The sequence below is a fragment of the Elgaria multicarinata genome, chromosome 4 (genome assembly GCF_023053635.1).
Source record: "Elgaria multicarinata webbii isolate HBS135686 ecotype San Diego chromosome 4, rElgMul1.1.pri, whole genome shotgun sequence".
Taxonomy (NCBI): domain Eukaryota; kingdom Metazoa; phylum Chordata; class Lepidosauria; order Squamata; family Anguidae; genus Elgaria; species Elgaria multicarinata.
The window spans coordinates 56230494-56245696 of NC_086174.1; the positions used below are offsets into that span (position 1 = coordinate 56230494).

A 15203-nucleotide genomic window follows, 5' to 3' on the forward strand; every position below is an offset into this window, starting at 1 on the left:
GTCAAAATTAGCTCGGAAACAAGTAAATTTTAACCTTCAGTGCTCCATAGCAGCTCTGAACACCGTGTTGTTTGTAAAAAAAATATCTTTACGTTGATTGGGGATCCCTCTGAATTTTGGGAGTAGAGGGGCTCATGTTGCCCAGCCATTTCACATTCAGGTTTTTCTAGTAAACAGGGTGGCTTGGATTACACATGAACCAACTAGGGCTCAAGATCATTAGGACCTAACCTAACAATTCAATATCTCCAACAAGTCAGTGATTGAGGGCTGAGTGCCTTTACGTAGAACTATTGTAAGGCAGATTATCTCAGCTTTTTGAGGGGACATCAGAGGCTTGGGGATTCTTTCACCCTACAAGCATCTACTGCCTGAAAACCTTCCCCCTCCCCCAAGTTCACTCTGCTCAGCCAGCTGGGGTCAAGTCAGGGTCCCCTATATTCCCTCACAAAATGGCTGCTGCTTGTCATAGCTATACACTTTTAGCCAAGTTTATGCAAGAGACTTCAGTTCTCCCCAGAGTTGCACCTTCCCCTTTATTCTTCTAAGGCAGGGCTGGGCAATGTGTGGCCCTCCTATCAACCCTAGCCAGCATAGCCAACAGTAAGGGATCATGGCAGTTATAGGCTAGGGTGACCATATGAAAAGGAGGACATCCATATGAAAAGGAGGACATCCAGCTGGACATCAGGAAAAACTTCCTGACTGTTAGAGCAGTACAACAATGGAATCAGTTACCTAGGGAGGTTGTTGGCTCTCCCACACTAGAGGCATTCAAGAGGCAGCCGGACAAGCATCTGTCAGGGATGCTTTAGGGTGGATTCCTGCATTGAGCAGGGGGTTGGACTCGATGGCCTTGTAGGCCCCTTCCAACTCTGCTATTCTATGATTTTATGAGGACAGGGCTCCTGTATCTTTAACAGTTGTATTGAAAAGGAAATTTCAGCAGGTGTTATTTGTATATATGGGGAACCTGGTGAAATTTCCTCTTCATCACAACAATTAAAGCTGCAGGTGCCCTGCCCTCTTTTAAATCTGATCACTCTAGTATAGCTCCTGCACCTTTAACTGTTGTGATGAAGATTGAATTTCATCAGGTTCTCCATATATATGCTGAAATTCTCATTTCTTTGCAACTGTTAAAGGTACAGGAGCCCTGTCCTCCTTTTCATAACACCCGGATGGCCAGAAGTTGCCCACCTCTGTCCTAAGGAGCCACACTTGAGGAAATAGAGGGATGACATTGTTTTGATTCATCACACCCGTTTTAGCGGCTCTATAATGTAAGGTACTGAAAGACTCTTTGTTGATTTTATAATGTAAAGATATGGTGGATATCACACAACCTGAAGCATGATTAAATACACTGTAGCTCTTCTTCTTCTTCTTCTTCTTCTTCTTCTTCTTCTTCTTCTTCTTCTTCTTCTTCTTCTTCTTCTTCTAGCACACAAATACCAGCTTTCCTCAAAAGCCAGCCATTATTTTGGGTTGGCCCTGACCCTTCATTCCCCCATAGGCTTTGGAACAGGCAGAAGCAAAGCAAGTCTCTCACATTGATTCTGCCTTCTCCAAAGCTCAGTACGATGTGAAAGATTGCCTCTCACTCCTCCTGAGCCCTTTGTGTACGCCAAAGGATTTGCAGGAGGCAAGACAAATTCTCTTATGTCATGCCTGCTTTAAAGCAGGCAGAAGCAGGATGGAAGACATCCCCCGGGTTCTTGGCAATTAATGGAGAGCTCAGGGGAAGTGATCTGAGTGCTGCTAGACACAGGGGGTCTTGCCAATACCCTTGAACATGATTCTCTTTAGAGGGGTTTAAGAGTATCAAGGGCAAAATCAAGCAGTGCTCAATGTCCAAACAATACAGTATATTACACTACAGAAAAAGATCCATAAAATGTAACAAATACACAGCAATTGGCATGTTTAAAGTAAACAGAGACTTCAGTTATTCCTCTCCATACCCAATATATTCAAAAAGGAAGTTAAAAGTATCCAAAACAATATTGCAAAAATCAGACAAAGTACCACCTCTTTTTTAAAAAAATGTTTTGGTACCCAGTCCTGTTCAATTAATAATTCTCAGAGAAGTCTTACTGCTGCTTTATTTTTCCAGGCATATGTGCAGGACCATAGTAAGAAATAATCTGAACAAGGATTATACAGTTGATAAAAAGGAAGACCAGGCCTGTGAGCCAGATAAGCAAGAAAGTATTCTGTCCTTGAAACTCTAGAAAATACGCAGGGGCCAGCCACAGGCCTTGACCACTAAGCCACAGCAGGAGAAGCAGAGCTGCCCGTTGCCAGGACATTCGCAAGCGAGGCATTGCTGGCGGAAGAAGGCAAAGGTACCACAGAAAATACTGAGACGTGCACACTTTGTTAAAAGTCACAAAAACAGCAGTGTGCAGGAAGCAACAGAAGACAAGATCTCTGTAATAAGCGAAGGAAATCACAAGAAGCAACAGGAGCTGAGGCAGGAAAGCTGCAAGTCCAAGGGCAAAACTCCACTCGCTTTCTGCAGTCAAGTACAGCATGTAGAAATAGGGTGAGAAGTTGTGGCGGATGTCCCTCCGGGTCAAGTGGTAGAGGTAGGTATGCTCTAAAAATTCCCACCCGTAACGGGAATAAAACACAAGACCCAGGGCAGCAAAGGTACAACCAGACACCATTCCAAAAATCAGAACATCACGATTAAACAGCCTTAAGAAAAGCTGCAAGACATCTACCGTGCAACCGATCTTTTGGTTCTTTACAGGGGCGTTTTTTCCTGGCTCGGGGTTTCTGTCATTTTGCAGATGGAGAGCTAATGGCAATGCATAGGTTACAGGGTAAATTTTCATATGAACAGAGAGGCCATAAAGAACAGCTGCCTTCACTAAATGTCTCTTTTCCATGTAAAACATGGTGCCAAGGACAAGGACTGCAACAAGAGATTCTGCATTTCCTCGGCTGGACACAGCGATTGGCAGAGGATTCAGAAGCCAGAATGCACAACACCCACACGCTTTTCTACTATCCAGCCCTCGGAGGAGCAGAATGCGATGCATGAGATATGCAGCAACCATATCCCCAGCAACAAAGAGGATCTTGCCATACAAATCACTAATGTAAATGTTTGGTGTTAAGATCCAGCCTAAGAGTGGAGTGTAACGGTAAGTGGCTCGCACATAGGGAGATTTCCCCTCTGTGATGTATTTGGCAGCATCTGTGAATACCTGATAATCAATGTCTGTATATTTTACCAACATTGTTTTGTCTTGATAAACTCCATAAAAGACAAGCGCAAGCCTGATTGTGAAAGCAATGCTGAATAAAACATCTTCCCTAAGGAATCCAGGAAGAATTTGTTTCCACAGTGTCTGAAGGGATTCCATATTTGGTTCTCTCTGAGAAGGATTAAAATGAGAAACGGATCCCAGTGTTGGTTCAGACTTGAGCCACCCTTTGATCATGCCAGTGTCTGCGTAAGAAGCTGAAGTCCGCCTTTAAGCTCTCTTTCCATGCTCTTAACTTCTTAAGATATATATAATCCAAAGAGGAACTCCACTTAGGTAGCAAGCATCCCTGTTCAAAAAACAAATACAATTAAATACAGACAAGGCTAGTTTGCATCATTATTATTATTATTATTATTATTGGGGGCCAACACCCAAACATTCCTCTGTGTGTGGAGAGGACTGAATATGTACCTTCCCTGCCCACCTAGTGTGCTTATTCCACCTCTGAGACCACAGGGCATATATGTGCAAAATCCAGTGTGCCTAGGCCTAGACTGCACAGTTCCACATTTTATCTGGGGTACTGAGCCAGGTCTACATGGGCTGGATTTTATATACATATACCCTATGGAAATATTACACCTATGGGTGAACATCCAGTGGTCCTGAGGAAAGTCAAACTATCACTCCCAAAAATGCAGTTGGGGCTGACTGGATAAGATCATCACCCAATCCAGACCAAGGTCCTTTTGAAGGATTAGGCATCAGTTGAATGTGACCTTGCACAATTGCTTTATGGAACTGAAACTACTTGCAAAAACTCCAAAGCAAAAGGACATAAATGGCACCCATTTGGCACAAAAGGAAATCCATACCTGCTAGGATGCTAGATGAACATTAACTGACCCCCACTACCAGCATGGCTAGAGTCAGATCCCAAACCCAGCCATGGAGCTACTGGGTGGCCTCAGGCAAGTGTCAGGCTAATTTACCTCACAGTGGTGTTGCAAGGCTAACACACTGACTAGAACACCTTAAAGAAGGGTGAAATGCAAATATACAAGAGTAACCTCTCTTTTGATTTATTAGAGAAACTTTTTCACTTCATTTTTTTCTGTAAGCAGCTTTAGGAATTTTAGTTGGATTGGTGTGTTTTTTAAAAAAGGGGGGGGGGAAGAATCCTAGAAATCTAAGGATGGACTTAAGAAACACAATGCAGTTCTACTGTTGAAGCTAAGCACACCTGGTCTTATGAGCTACATGGATAGGAATGCCATTTTCCCAATATTTTGTCACACTCCAGAATGACAGAGTGCCTGGGCTATGTAGGTGAAAGAATAGGCTTTATTCTCACTGAGCAGGTGCACACACAGATCCCTTCACTTTCCCCAGTATGTGAATGGCTCCTATTAATTTGGTGAGAAAACCCAAGTGCTGAATTTAGGAAAGCTGTTGCATTGTGGGGAGAGTGATTACCAGGAATGGTGGCTGCAGCCTCCAATCACTCACCTCCCTCTTACTCTGGGAGGTGTCATGTAAAGATTAGGCCTGCTGGTGAGAATTGGATCTGACACACTGGCCAGACGGGGAGTGAAGGCGAACAAGAGGAGGAGGAAGACACTGCTTTTACCTAGGTCTGCTCACCTCTTCTCTCTGCTGCCTCATCTTGTTTGTCTTCACTTTCCCTCCGAGTGACATGGGAAGAGAGGGGGGAGAGCAGGGGAACCAGAGGAGTAGTCACTGTTCCCCAACCACCACCCTCAGTTTCCGGGCATCATAGCACGGAGGGCAGGGCTAGTGAGGGTTTTAAGGAGCAGTCGCCACTCACTCGCGGGCCTTCTCCTTTGGGAGACTTATCGGCTCACTTGTCCTCTCTCTGGACAGCACAGCAGGGAGGACTAGGCAACGTCCAATGCTTCCCACCAAGCTACCCAGAGGGAGCGCAGTGCGACTTGCTCGACTTCTCCTTCTTGATGTCATGGTGGGGTGGGCTGATGCGGGGCATCCCAAAAGCTTGTTGCGGAGTGTCCAGCCCCGGTGCAGGCTCCTTCTCTAAGCACATGCTGTCTGTTGTAATGACGATCGTTTTACTAGTGCATACAGAGTCTTCCCAGAACATGGTTTGTATGTTGCTGGTGGGGGCGGGGCAGGCTCCTAAGCAAAGTGTTGTGTGGAGATGGGAGGGGGAAATCTAGCTTGCGTGTAAAACTGGAGAGATCGTCAACCTAGGGAGCAATCCTGTGCATGTATAAACGGGGGGGGGGGGAGTCCTACAACTCGGAGTTGCAGGGCTTCTTTCTGTCTAAACACGCATAGGGCTGTGCCTTTAATGGGCTTAATAGAAGAGGGGAGGCATCCTGCGGGGCGGGAAATACCTGCTTTGCCCCTTCCCAGGGGATGAAAGCTGGCGGGGGGGGGGGGCGGAGGCAGAGAAGGATATTTCTTGGTCTCCAAGTTTCCGGAATGCAGGCGGTGACGCCGCGCCTGCGCATAACCAGCCAAGGTGGTCTCTGCGGGGTGGAGATGACTGGCGAGGCCTTGCTGGTCCCCAAGATCAGGGCAGGGGCTTCGTAGCAAGAGTACCTGCGACTCTCCCGAAGGTGACTCCAAAGCGAAGCCCTCCCGGAAACGAACCAATCGCTGAAGCGTCGGGCCCACCTCCAGGAAGGGAAATCGAGTTGCTGCCGCGCGTGCGCGTTAGCAGGACTGAAGCCGGCGCGTTTGCCCGCCACAAGAGTTGCCGCAAAAGGGATCGTGGATGGTGGCACGCGATGAGGGGGATTGGATAAGCAAGGTGCCGCGTTGCCGAGCGTGTTCAGAGCTACCAAGATAGAATTTTATACAGTGCGTGGTAAAAGGAGCGCCTATTATCTCCCCCCACATAGTTTAGAATTTAGCCCAGCATAGTCAAACGGACGACATGCAGGCAGAGCGTAATTTCTAAAAAGGGAGGTGTTGGGGTCTGCCTGGAATCCAGGGCATCTGCCCTCGAAACAGGGTGGCGCTGTCTCAGCCTTTCCCAACCTGGTGCCCTCCAGATGTGTTGGACTGCAACTCCCAGGATCTGGGGGTGGGGTGTGCTGGGAGTTGTAGTCCAGCATATCTGGAGGACACCAGGTCGGGAAAGGCTGCCCTAGATTAAGAACTTCCTCTGTTTCCGCTGTGGTCTATATAGCGTTTCTAAGATCCCCCTTACTTTATTACAACATGGCTTCCAATTTCCAAAACAACAACACCAACAAAACATTATTTCAGGATTTTTTCAAAGGCAGGAATTGGGAGCTGGGATTTTTTTTAAAGTGTGTCTGTGCATCTTTCTTTTTGAATGCCCCCTCTTCGCATTCCATTTCTTTCTCAAGGTGACACATTGGAGAGTCTCTCTTTACATTTGTGTGAAGAACTGGGAAGAAGGAGAGCCTTAACTCTTTACCCCTGTGCTATTTTCCTAATGTTAATCCCCCAGACTGGGGAGGTCCAGCACCCGCTCACTTGTTAAATTTGAGTTAGCCACTATTGTCTCACCCTCAGCCCACATTTGCAATAGAAGATAATAAGCTGGCCCACCCTGCAGGGCTGTTGTAAAGATTTGAAAGACAAACATATATGAAGTGTTTGGGTCACTTGGAATGTGCTTCATAGATACAGCCTAATAGTTTATTATTAGGCTCCAAGTCCTTCCCAGAGTGATATAAATGTGGCCTCCACAAGGCACAGCAATATCAGAAAGCAGGACCTAACTCCACAGAGCAACACTGTCTATCCAGAAAACCACAAAAGACTAATACTAAACCAGTTGTGGTCTCCCAGGATCTGCTCCTTCCTCCCCAATTAGTACTTTTGGTGCTGGAGAAGAGGACCCACTACCAAAGGGCCTCCTTATGCAACTCTAGTAGAAAAGCACTGGTTTAGCATACAAGAGATCTCAGGGATTATGTCTTTGGTTATAGTGCCTGAGGGGAATGTATACATGCATATACTTGAGAGTGCAGTGCAATGGTCAATTGGAGTAACAGTCTATCCTTGTAATGCTTCAGGATACCTGTTGCTTTGCTTAATCAACTGCAAAAAGAATCCAAATACACAGTTACAAGATGGGGGATACTTAGCTCAGCAATCCTACAAGCGAGAAGGATCTTGGAATTGTTGTAGTTCACAAGTTGAATATGAGCCAACAATGTGATGTGGTTGCAAAAAAGCAAATGCTATTTTGGGCTACATTAATAGAAGTATAGCTTCCAAAGCACGGGAGGTACTGTATTCCCTCTATCTGGCACTGGTTAGGCCTCATCTTGAGTATTGTGTCCAGTTCTGGGCAGCACACTTCAAGAAGGACGCAGACAAGCTGGAGCGTGTTCAGAGGAGGGCAACCAGGATGATCAGGGGTCTGGAAACAAAGCCCTATGAAGAGAGACTGAAAGAACTGAGCATGTTTAGCCTTGAGAAGAGAAGACTGAGGGGAGACATGAAAGCACTCTTCCAGTACATGAAAGGTTGTCACAGAGGAGGGTCATGATCTCTTTTTGATCATCCCAGAGTGCAGGGCAGTCCCCATATCTTGGAATCGCATTTCTAAAATTTCACTTCCAGATTTCAAACTCATGCATAAGCTTAGGGCTTATTTATGTGGGCTCTGATCCACAAACCTGGTCTATTTCTCAATGGCATGTGTACGTGGAGTCTTACACATGCCATGGGATTGAATGAATGGGACTTAAGTTAGACTAGCATTACATACAACACACCCACACCCAAATGCAGGTGGTGGCAACCTTGCTAGCTTATTGTGTTGGCTAAAGTCCTGTTTGTTTACCTAGGCTTTTGACTGAATTTTCTTTTCTTTGCTGCATCTTTAACTATTATTTATCTGTTACTGTACTGCCCTGTTTGATTATATTATTTCCCCCCTCAAAGTTGTATTAGTTAACTTTGTTTTATTGCTTTACCCCACTTTGGGATTGTTTTATAATGAAAAAGAGGTATATAACAATTTTTATATAAATAAATAAACGCAAGTCTAACTCAAGGTGAGTGGGTTTTGTTCATCTTTGAGAGCATTTGTAAATGATTTATCTAAACTTTTACATAACTATGTATTTTAACAAAGGACACAAATACTGGCAGAAGTTCTTTAAATAATAGAGAGAAGAACTGGGCAATATATGGAGTGATTATGAGCTACTATTTCTTTGATTCTAAGACACATATAAACATTTTTTCCATATAAACATCTCTAAAAATGGGGTGTGTCTTAGAATCGCGGGTGTATCTTAGGTTTTTTTTTCCTGTTGGTGGCACTGAAATTAGTGTGCGTCTTACAATCGATGGCATCTTACAATCGAAGAAATACGGTATATTTGTGTATTTCCTGATTTGAAAAGAGTGAACTGACTTAGAAATATTGGACTGTGATACTATTTATTATATTTTAGTGTTATGTAAGACTACAGAAGGGAGATACTTATGTTGTCATAACTACAAGTCCATGTGTTTGCATAAAATATCCCACAAGTCCACGTGTTTGCATAAAATATCCCACAATAATAGGTAACAATTACATTTTTAATGTCTTCTCCAGTCAGCAACTCCAGGTAAGTTACAGCCTAGATTCTGAGATAGATAACTGCAGCTCCAAATGAAAGGAAGGAATGTACAGATTTGAACAAACAAAAAATAGTTTACGTGTTTTTAAACTCCAGCAAACGTCAAAACTCTGTAAATTAAAAGATGCCCGTGCACTCAGAGAAGGATGTTGTGGCTGATGTTTAACTTGGCCTTTTTATTATTGTTTTACTTTGATAGGGTTTATGTCTAATGTTTTATTATGTTTTTTATTTGATTACTGTTTTATTTATGACTTTTTTTGGTGAACCATCTTGGTTGGCTTCAGAAAGGCAGCACAGAAATATTATCAAATAAAATCTTTAGCTACATGAGGACAAACACCAGAAATGGTACCATGCTAGAGCATTCACTTTTGGCAGAATTGGGATAGATAAGTGGCAGATTCTCCTACTCGACAGATAGCTCAGCACAAAGGTCTATTGCTCTTCCAGCAAGGATCTGAGAGAGCAGCAGCTAAGAGAATTGTCAAGCATTTCTTTTCTGATTGGCAGTGCTCCTGAGTAATGATACTGTTTCACTGCCCAGCAGTGCCAGAGACAAAACTGGAACCGAATAGCAGGAAGACAGGACAATAAAAAACTGTACATATCCCTAACTATGCATATGAGTTTTCAAGAGCCTAGTAACCAGTGTAATGTATTGGTTAGAAGGTTGGATTAGGGGCAGAGAGACGGGTTCAAATCCTCACCTAGTTATGAATGAAGATCAGTGTGTGCCTTTGCGTCAGTCCCTATCTCTTAACCATTTTGGATTGGTGGGCACATTTGGAATTTTGTCAGTGTTGAGGGCTCTCTCACAAAATGGCTGCCATAGGTGTGGGGCTTGACCATTCAGAAAATGGCTGCCATGATGGGCATGGCTAGTCTCAAAAAACTAATTTCCCACAAGGCAGACTGATGATGCTAAAAGAACAGTAAATTGTCAAGAACCTAAGTAAAAGGCAGAAGTTTTAACCTAAGTAAAAAGCACTCTTTTGGGCCCAAATAAAGATGGTTCTAGAGGGCAGCCCCTCACTTTGCTGCAAGCCAGCTTCTCGGTTAAAAAATATTTTTTTAAAAAAATTAAGAAGAAAAAACCCCAAAATCAGAAGGGACAGGGAGCCTGCAAGGCACCAAAAGAGGTATCTTGGCACCATGTTGGGAGACCCCAGTTTAACTTAACCTATCTAACAGGGTAATTGTGAGACTACTATAAAAAGAGAGGGCAGCAGTAATATTATCAAGGTGGTCAAGGTAGCATATCTGGAGGAAGGGTGGAATAAACATGTAATAAATGTTAGTTGTTACATTTAAGATTAATTAAATACATTCTTCTAATAGAACATGCATGTTCAGTCACAGCTCCCAGGTATTTACTGAAAGATATTGAAACATTGGTTTCAAATGCCAATGCCAGTAACACAGGGTGGTAACTTCTAGAAGGAGGTAATTTCTAGAACATGCTCCACAAACCAACCAACTATGTGTTCTTTTATTTTTACACGCTGCAACCTTTCAATTCATGGAAAATTATAATTTGAAATACCTATTTCATCACCATGCCTTCCATCTTAAAAGCATAAGCAATGAAACTTTGTCTACAATCGTAGTCGTAGCTATTTGTCCACATATGCTCCAATTTCTTTTTTAAAATATAGCATGCTTTTCATGTGTATCTTGTGTTACTACCATTTGTGGGTTTTGCTTTGAATACACGTGCTTGAAAGCTGCAATTGGCAAATGCACAGAATATACACACAGTGAAAAATGTGTGGCAGTCATACCTGATGATCTATGCATTGTCACACATTATTTTCTACCTGATGTTCCATATTCCAGATATTAGACACATTCTGGACTGAGCCATGAGCAGCAGTCTGAGGTGAGCTACCAGTCAAGCTAGTAGCCAGGACTGAAGAACAAGTCAGAATGAAAGGACAAACCGGAAGGCAGGGTCAAGGAACTCAGAAAGACTGCTGCTCAAGCAAGGCTCCACTGGAACAGGAAGCCCTCTTATGTATTCCTTCCTGTCCAGGAGGATCCAATGACAGCCCTGATGGGCAGAGTCAGTGGAGGACTTGAAGGTACTTCACTGAGAAGCTGCCACTGCAGTTCAATGGCTGACTGCAGAGGGTAGCCCCATCCAGATTGAGTAGCTTCTGAGTCCTGACATGCATTAGCAGAGGCTGCCTGTCCTCTGACACTTTAAATAACTGGAAGCTAAGCCAAGCTTCCAGGTATTTCGTCGCACCCCAACTATTTGTGGCCATTCTTAAAGAGGTGATGTATCTGCTGCCAATCTTTTGTCGCGCGCGCACACACACACACACACTACCTCCATCTTGAATCGTGTGAAGTTAATGTTAATTCACGCAACCCACATCCCACTCTCGCTTGAGGATGTTTTGCAGTCCATTTCGGACTGCATGTTGGTTCTTCTTTAGGGAAGTTCAGAGTGCTCAAATTCAATAATGCTTATTCTTCATACTCCAGTCTTCTGTGTAGCAATATTGAATTTGGTCATATTAAGTGCTAAATCCAGATGCATCCGACTCTTACAGATGGTGAAACCTATGCTGTTCGGTCTTAGAGACTGATAACAGTGCTGATGGTAGTAAATGTAGTAGTAATCTATAGAAGTAGCAGTAATATTGCATGGACTAGGGCCTCATCTACACCAAGCAGGATATTGCACTATGACAGCGGTATAAAAGTGGTATATAAAAGGCAGGAGCCACACCAAGCAGGGTATAGCGGTATGAAAGTAGTATATGGTATGTGTCAATGGGCCCCAACAGTTGTCAGTGGACTTCAATGCCGCTATAAAGCAGTAGTGTGGCTCCTGTCTTTTCGATACCGCTTTCATAGTGCAATATGCTGCTTGGTGTAGGTTAGGCCTAAGTCTGTGGTTCAGAGGCCTCTCTTCTGTGCCTACTGCAAGCCAGATACCCAACGGGGGCCTTTAAAAAGTGATAGCATATCACTGGGGGCAACTATTACTGAGCTGGTCTAGAAATACCTGTCTAAACGTAATGTCAAAGAATACCATCAAGTGGAAAATCGAAAGTGAAGTGCAAAATCAAGTGATTCGTGTCTTCAGTGCTGGATACAATGGTGAAAAGAATAGAAGTCTCTGCGACTGTAAACAATTCATTAATTGCATACCATGTTTAAAAATGTATAATCTAACATTTCTAGCTCTTCAACCCCACCCAATAAAAATGGCATTTGCTATACTAAATATATATCTGGGCATATCCCTGTTTGCTGGGTGCTGGTGTGTGCGTGTGTGTGCATGCGCCCTCCCTGCATGTGTTGCTCTGTGCAGATCACATTCAGAAAGGTAATCCATACTCAGAAGTCTTTCTTGATGGGTGGATCTCTTCTTGCTGTACTGCAGTATTGGTCTATGCCCAATGAAAAGGAATCCAACTGAGCTTGACTAGAATAAATTCTTCATCTTCTGTAAATGTAAATATTTTGTTAAGGGGGTAAAAAAAGGGCAATTAGTTTTGGAATCAAATATAATAAGATGACTAAAATGCTGATTGACTCTGGAAACAGTAATTTTTAGCAGCATGAATAATTATTGTTTTAAGTGCACAGTGCAAGTAATAACATGTCCCTGCTATCATTGTATGGATTTAAATCTGGATCCAGCAACCAACTAACAATATTAAGGAGGTTTTTGTTGTTGTTCTTGCCACCTGTTTTAACTAGACAGGTATATAGCTGAAGAAAAGTTGTACTATGCAATGAGTCTTTATCAACAATATATTACAGGATTTGTTTTCTCTTTAGGGTGGGGATGGAAACAGTAGCTGAAGCGTTTCCAGTTTTTAAAAGGTAATCAACCATTTTCTGTTTTAGGAAAAATATTTTCTTTTAAAAAATTTATAACAAGGATTCATCAAATTTTACCCTGCTATTAATATTGGAATTTTTATTCAATAGTCAAAATAGGGCCTAAAAGAGCACACCACCTAGAAATAGTCTAAACACATGTGTTAAAAGAAGGCATTGGTAGCATTACTTTGGAATGTTGTTGGAAGTCAGTTTGCTCTCATGAGGTTTTGCACAACAGCTCTGGAAAACTGTTCTTGAACTGTCCATCTTGCTGTCTTTTGTCCCAGCCTAACTTGTTTCTTATCAAATCTTTTTTTTTATTTTGTGATGTTTTCTACCTTGACAATTTACAATGTGATCCTATGTATGTTTACTTGGAAGTAAGTCCAAGTATGTTCAAGTATGAAAAGGGCTTTTACTTACATATGTGGTGGGAGTGTAAGGCCCTGAAGCAGTTCTGGGAAACTATCTTCAATATAATTTCTAAGGCCACTGATCAGATAATCTTCCCAGAACCAAGCCTGGCGCTGCTGTCCCTGCCCAATGCTCTAAACCCCTCCCTTACCCATAAAGAATTGGTATTTATCCTCCTTACGGCAGCTCGTTTAGAAATAGCTGAACACTGGAAGGATCCGAAGGGCCCTACACTCACTGGATGGAAAGGGAAAGTGTGGGATATAGCCTGCTCTGAAAAATTAACCTACCTCCGCAGAGTCTCGTCGGGCCAACTTAGCTATGACCCATTCAATGAAATATGGTCTCCTTTTCTCAATTACATCAATGGTATAGATGTGGCATCCAACTCTGGTTTAACAGATCTTCCTCTGACCACAGTAAATTGAAGGAAACAAGCTCGGTTCGGCAACTACAGAAATCGTGTTTGTGTATTTATTAGAAACGCTGTCTGACTTGTAAGTTTTTATATATATTTTTAACTTTTTTAAAAACTGCTTTGTTAAATGGAGTTTAATAAATATTAAAAAAAAAAAAACAAGTATGTTCAATGGGGCACATTCTTAGCTAACTATGTATACTTATAGGATTGCGGCCTGACAGTATAATCATATACATGCCCATTCAAAAGTAAATCCCACAGAGTTCAATGGTGTTTGCTTTTGGGTAATAAGACTGTAATCTAAATTGGCTAATTTCTAAACTTGGCTGCTTGCTGATTCTATGCCAAGGTTCTTTTCCAAAATCTGCGTCAAATGTGATAGTGTGTATAGAATGTAAGCACACAAATTCATTGTTTATTCAGGGGGGAAATGCCATGAGTTTACAACTGAGAGCTAGTATGGTGTAGCGATTAGACTTTTGGACTGGACTTGGGATACCCTGGTTCTAGGCCTCACTTGGCCATGAAGCTCACTGGGTGACTTTGGGCCTGTTACTGACTCAGCCTAACTTCCCTCACAGGGTTGTGGGGATAAAATGGAGAGGAGGAGGCTCCTTGGAGGAAAGGCAGGATATTATATATATTCAAGAAGAAGGAATTGTGTGTGTGACGCAGAACTCTGCCTAAGGCATCTCATATCTTATGTATTTATTATTATTTTCACCTGTCCTTCCTCCCAGGGGTCCAAGGCAGGGTATAATGTTTCTTTTCACTTTAATCTCACATCAGCCCTCTGAGGTAGATTAGGCTGAGAGAAGATGAGTGACCCAAGTCATCCAATGAGCTTCATGGCTGAGTGGGAGTTTGAATATTAGTCTCCACAGTCTAAGTCACTAGCCACTATACCACACTGCCTCTGGTTACCTTTCTATGTACCTGGTGGGTCAAGTATGCCAAAAATGTTAGAATGAGGCATGCAGGCCAGTGTACTTGCACATCATACTTTTAAAAATGTGATCATAAAAGGTCACATGATCTCTTGTTTTGCTGTGCCTTATTTTAACCAATACAGCATCCCTTCTTTGACACAAATTGGTTCCCCACAGGTGTATAAAATATGTTCTCAACCACCCTTATTAGGCTTCTCTCTTGCTATTTATAGTTACTACTTCTGCCCCCTTCTGTCACAGCAGATCTACCAAGCAGGATATTGCACTATTAAAGCGGTATATAAAAGGCAGGAGCCACACCAAGCAGGATATAGCACTATGAAAGCGGTATATGATGTGTGTCAACAGGCCCCAACAGTTGTCAGTGCACTTCAATACCGCTATGAAGCAGGGGTGCGGCTCCTGCCTTTTATATATCACTTTCATACTGCTTCCATAGTGCATTATCCTGCTTGGTGTAGATTAGGCCCTAACATCAAATGCAAGTTGGGAGATACAGTAAGCCTATAACCTTTTCTGTGATTTAAATCAGTGGTTCTGTGATTTAAATCAGTGTTTTCCCCCCAGTGGGCCACTTGAAACTTGCTAAGTTTATAAACTTTATAAGTTTTTTGCTATTGTACAAATTAGAGCATAGACATGTCATGTCTTTTAGATTGTAAGCCTGTGGGCAGGGACTGTCAAGAAATACTTTTGTAAGCCGCCGTGAGAGCCTTTTTTGGCTGAATGGCAGCATAAAAATCCTTAAATA

At 42.8% G+C, this 15203-nt stretch overlaps 1 protein-coding gene across 3 annotated transcripts; it reads right to left on the reverse strand.

The window, feature by feature from the left end:
- Positions 1-1847: 1847 nt before the first annotated feature.
- On the reverse strand, positions 1848-5855 carry PIGM (phosphatidylinositol glycan anchor biosynthesis class M). 3 transcript variants are annotated; one of them, XM_063125643.1, is made up of 2 exons: positions 5805-5855; positions 1848-3567 (listed from the first exon to the last, which is right to left on the reverse strand). In XM_063125643.1, the coding sequence occupies exon 2, from the start codon at positions 3453-3455 to the stop codon at positions 2094-2096; it is 1362 nt and encodes a 453-aa protein (XP_062981713.1). In that variant the 5' UTR covers positions 3456-3567; positions 5805-5855; the 3' UTR covers positions 1848-2093. The 3 variants fall into 3 exon arrangements, with proteins under 3 accessions (XP_062981713.1, XP_062981712.1, XP_062981714.1); XM_063125642.1 differs by having other exon boundaries at positions 5597-5831; XM_063125644.1 differs by lacking the exon at positions 5805-5855 and adding an exon at positions 4852-4873.
- Positions 5856-15203: the final 9348 nt, after the last annotated feature.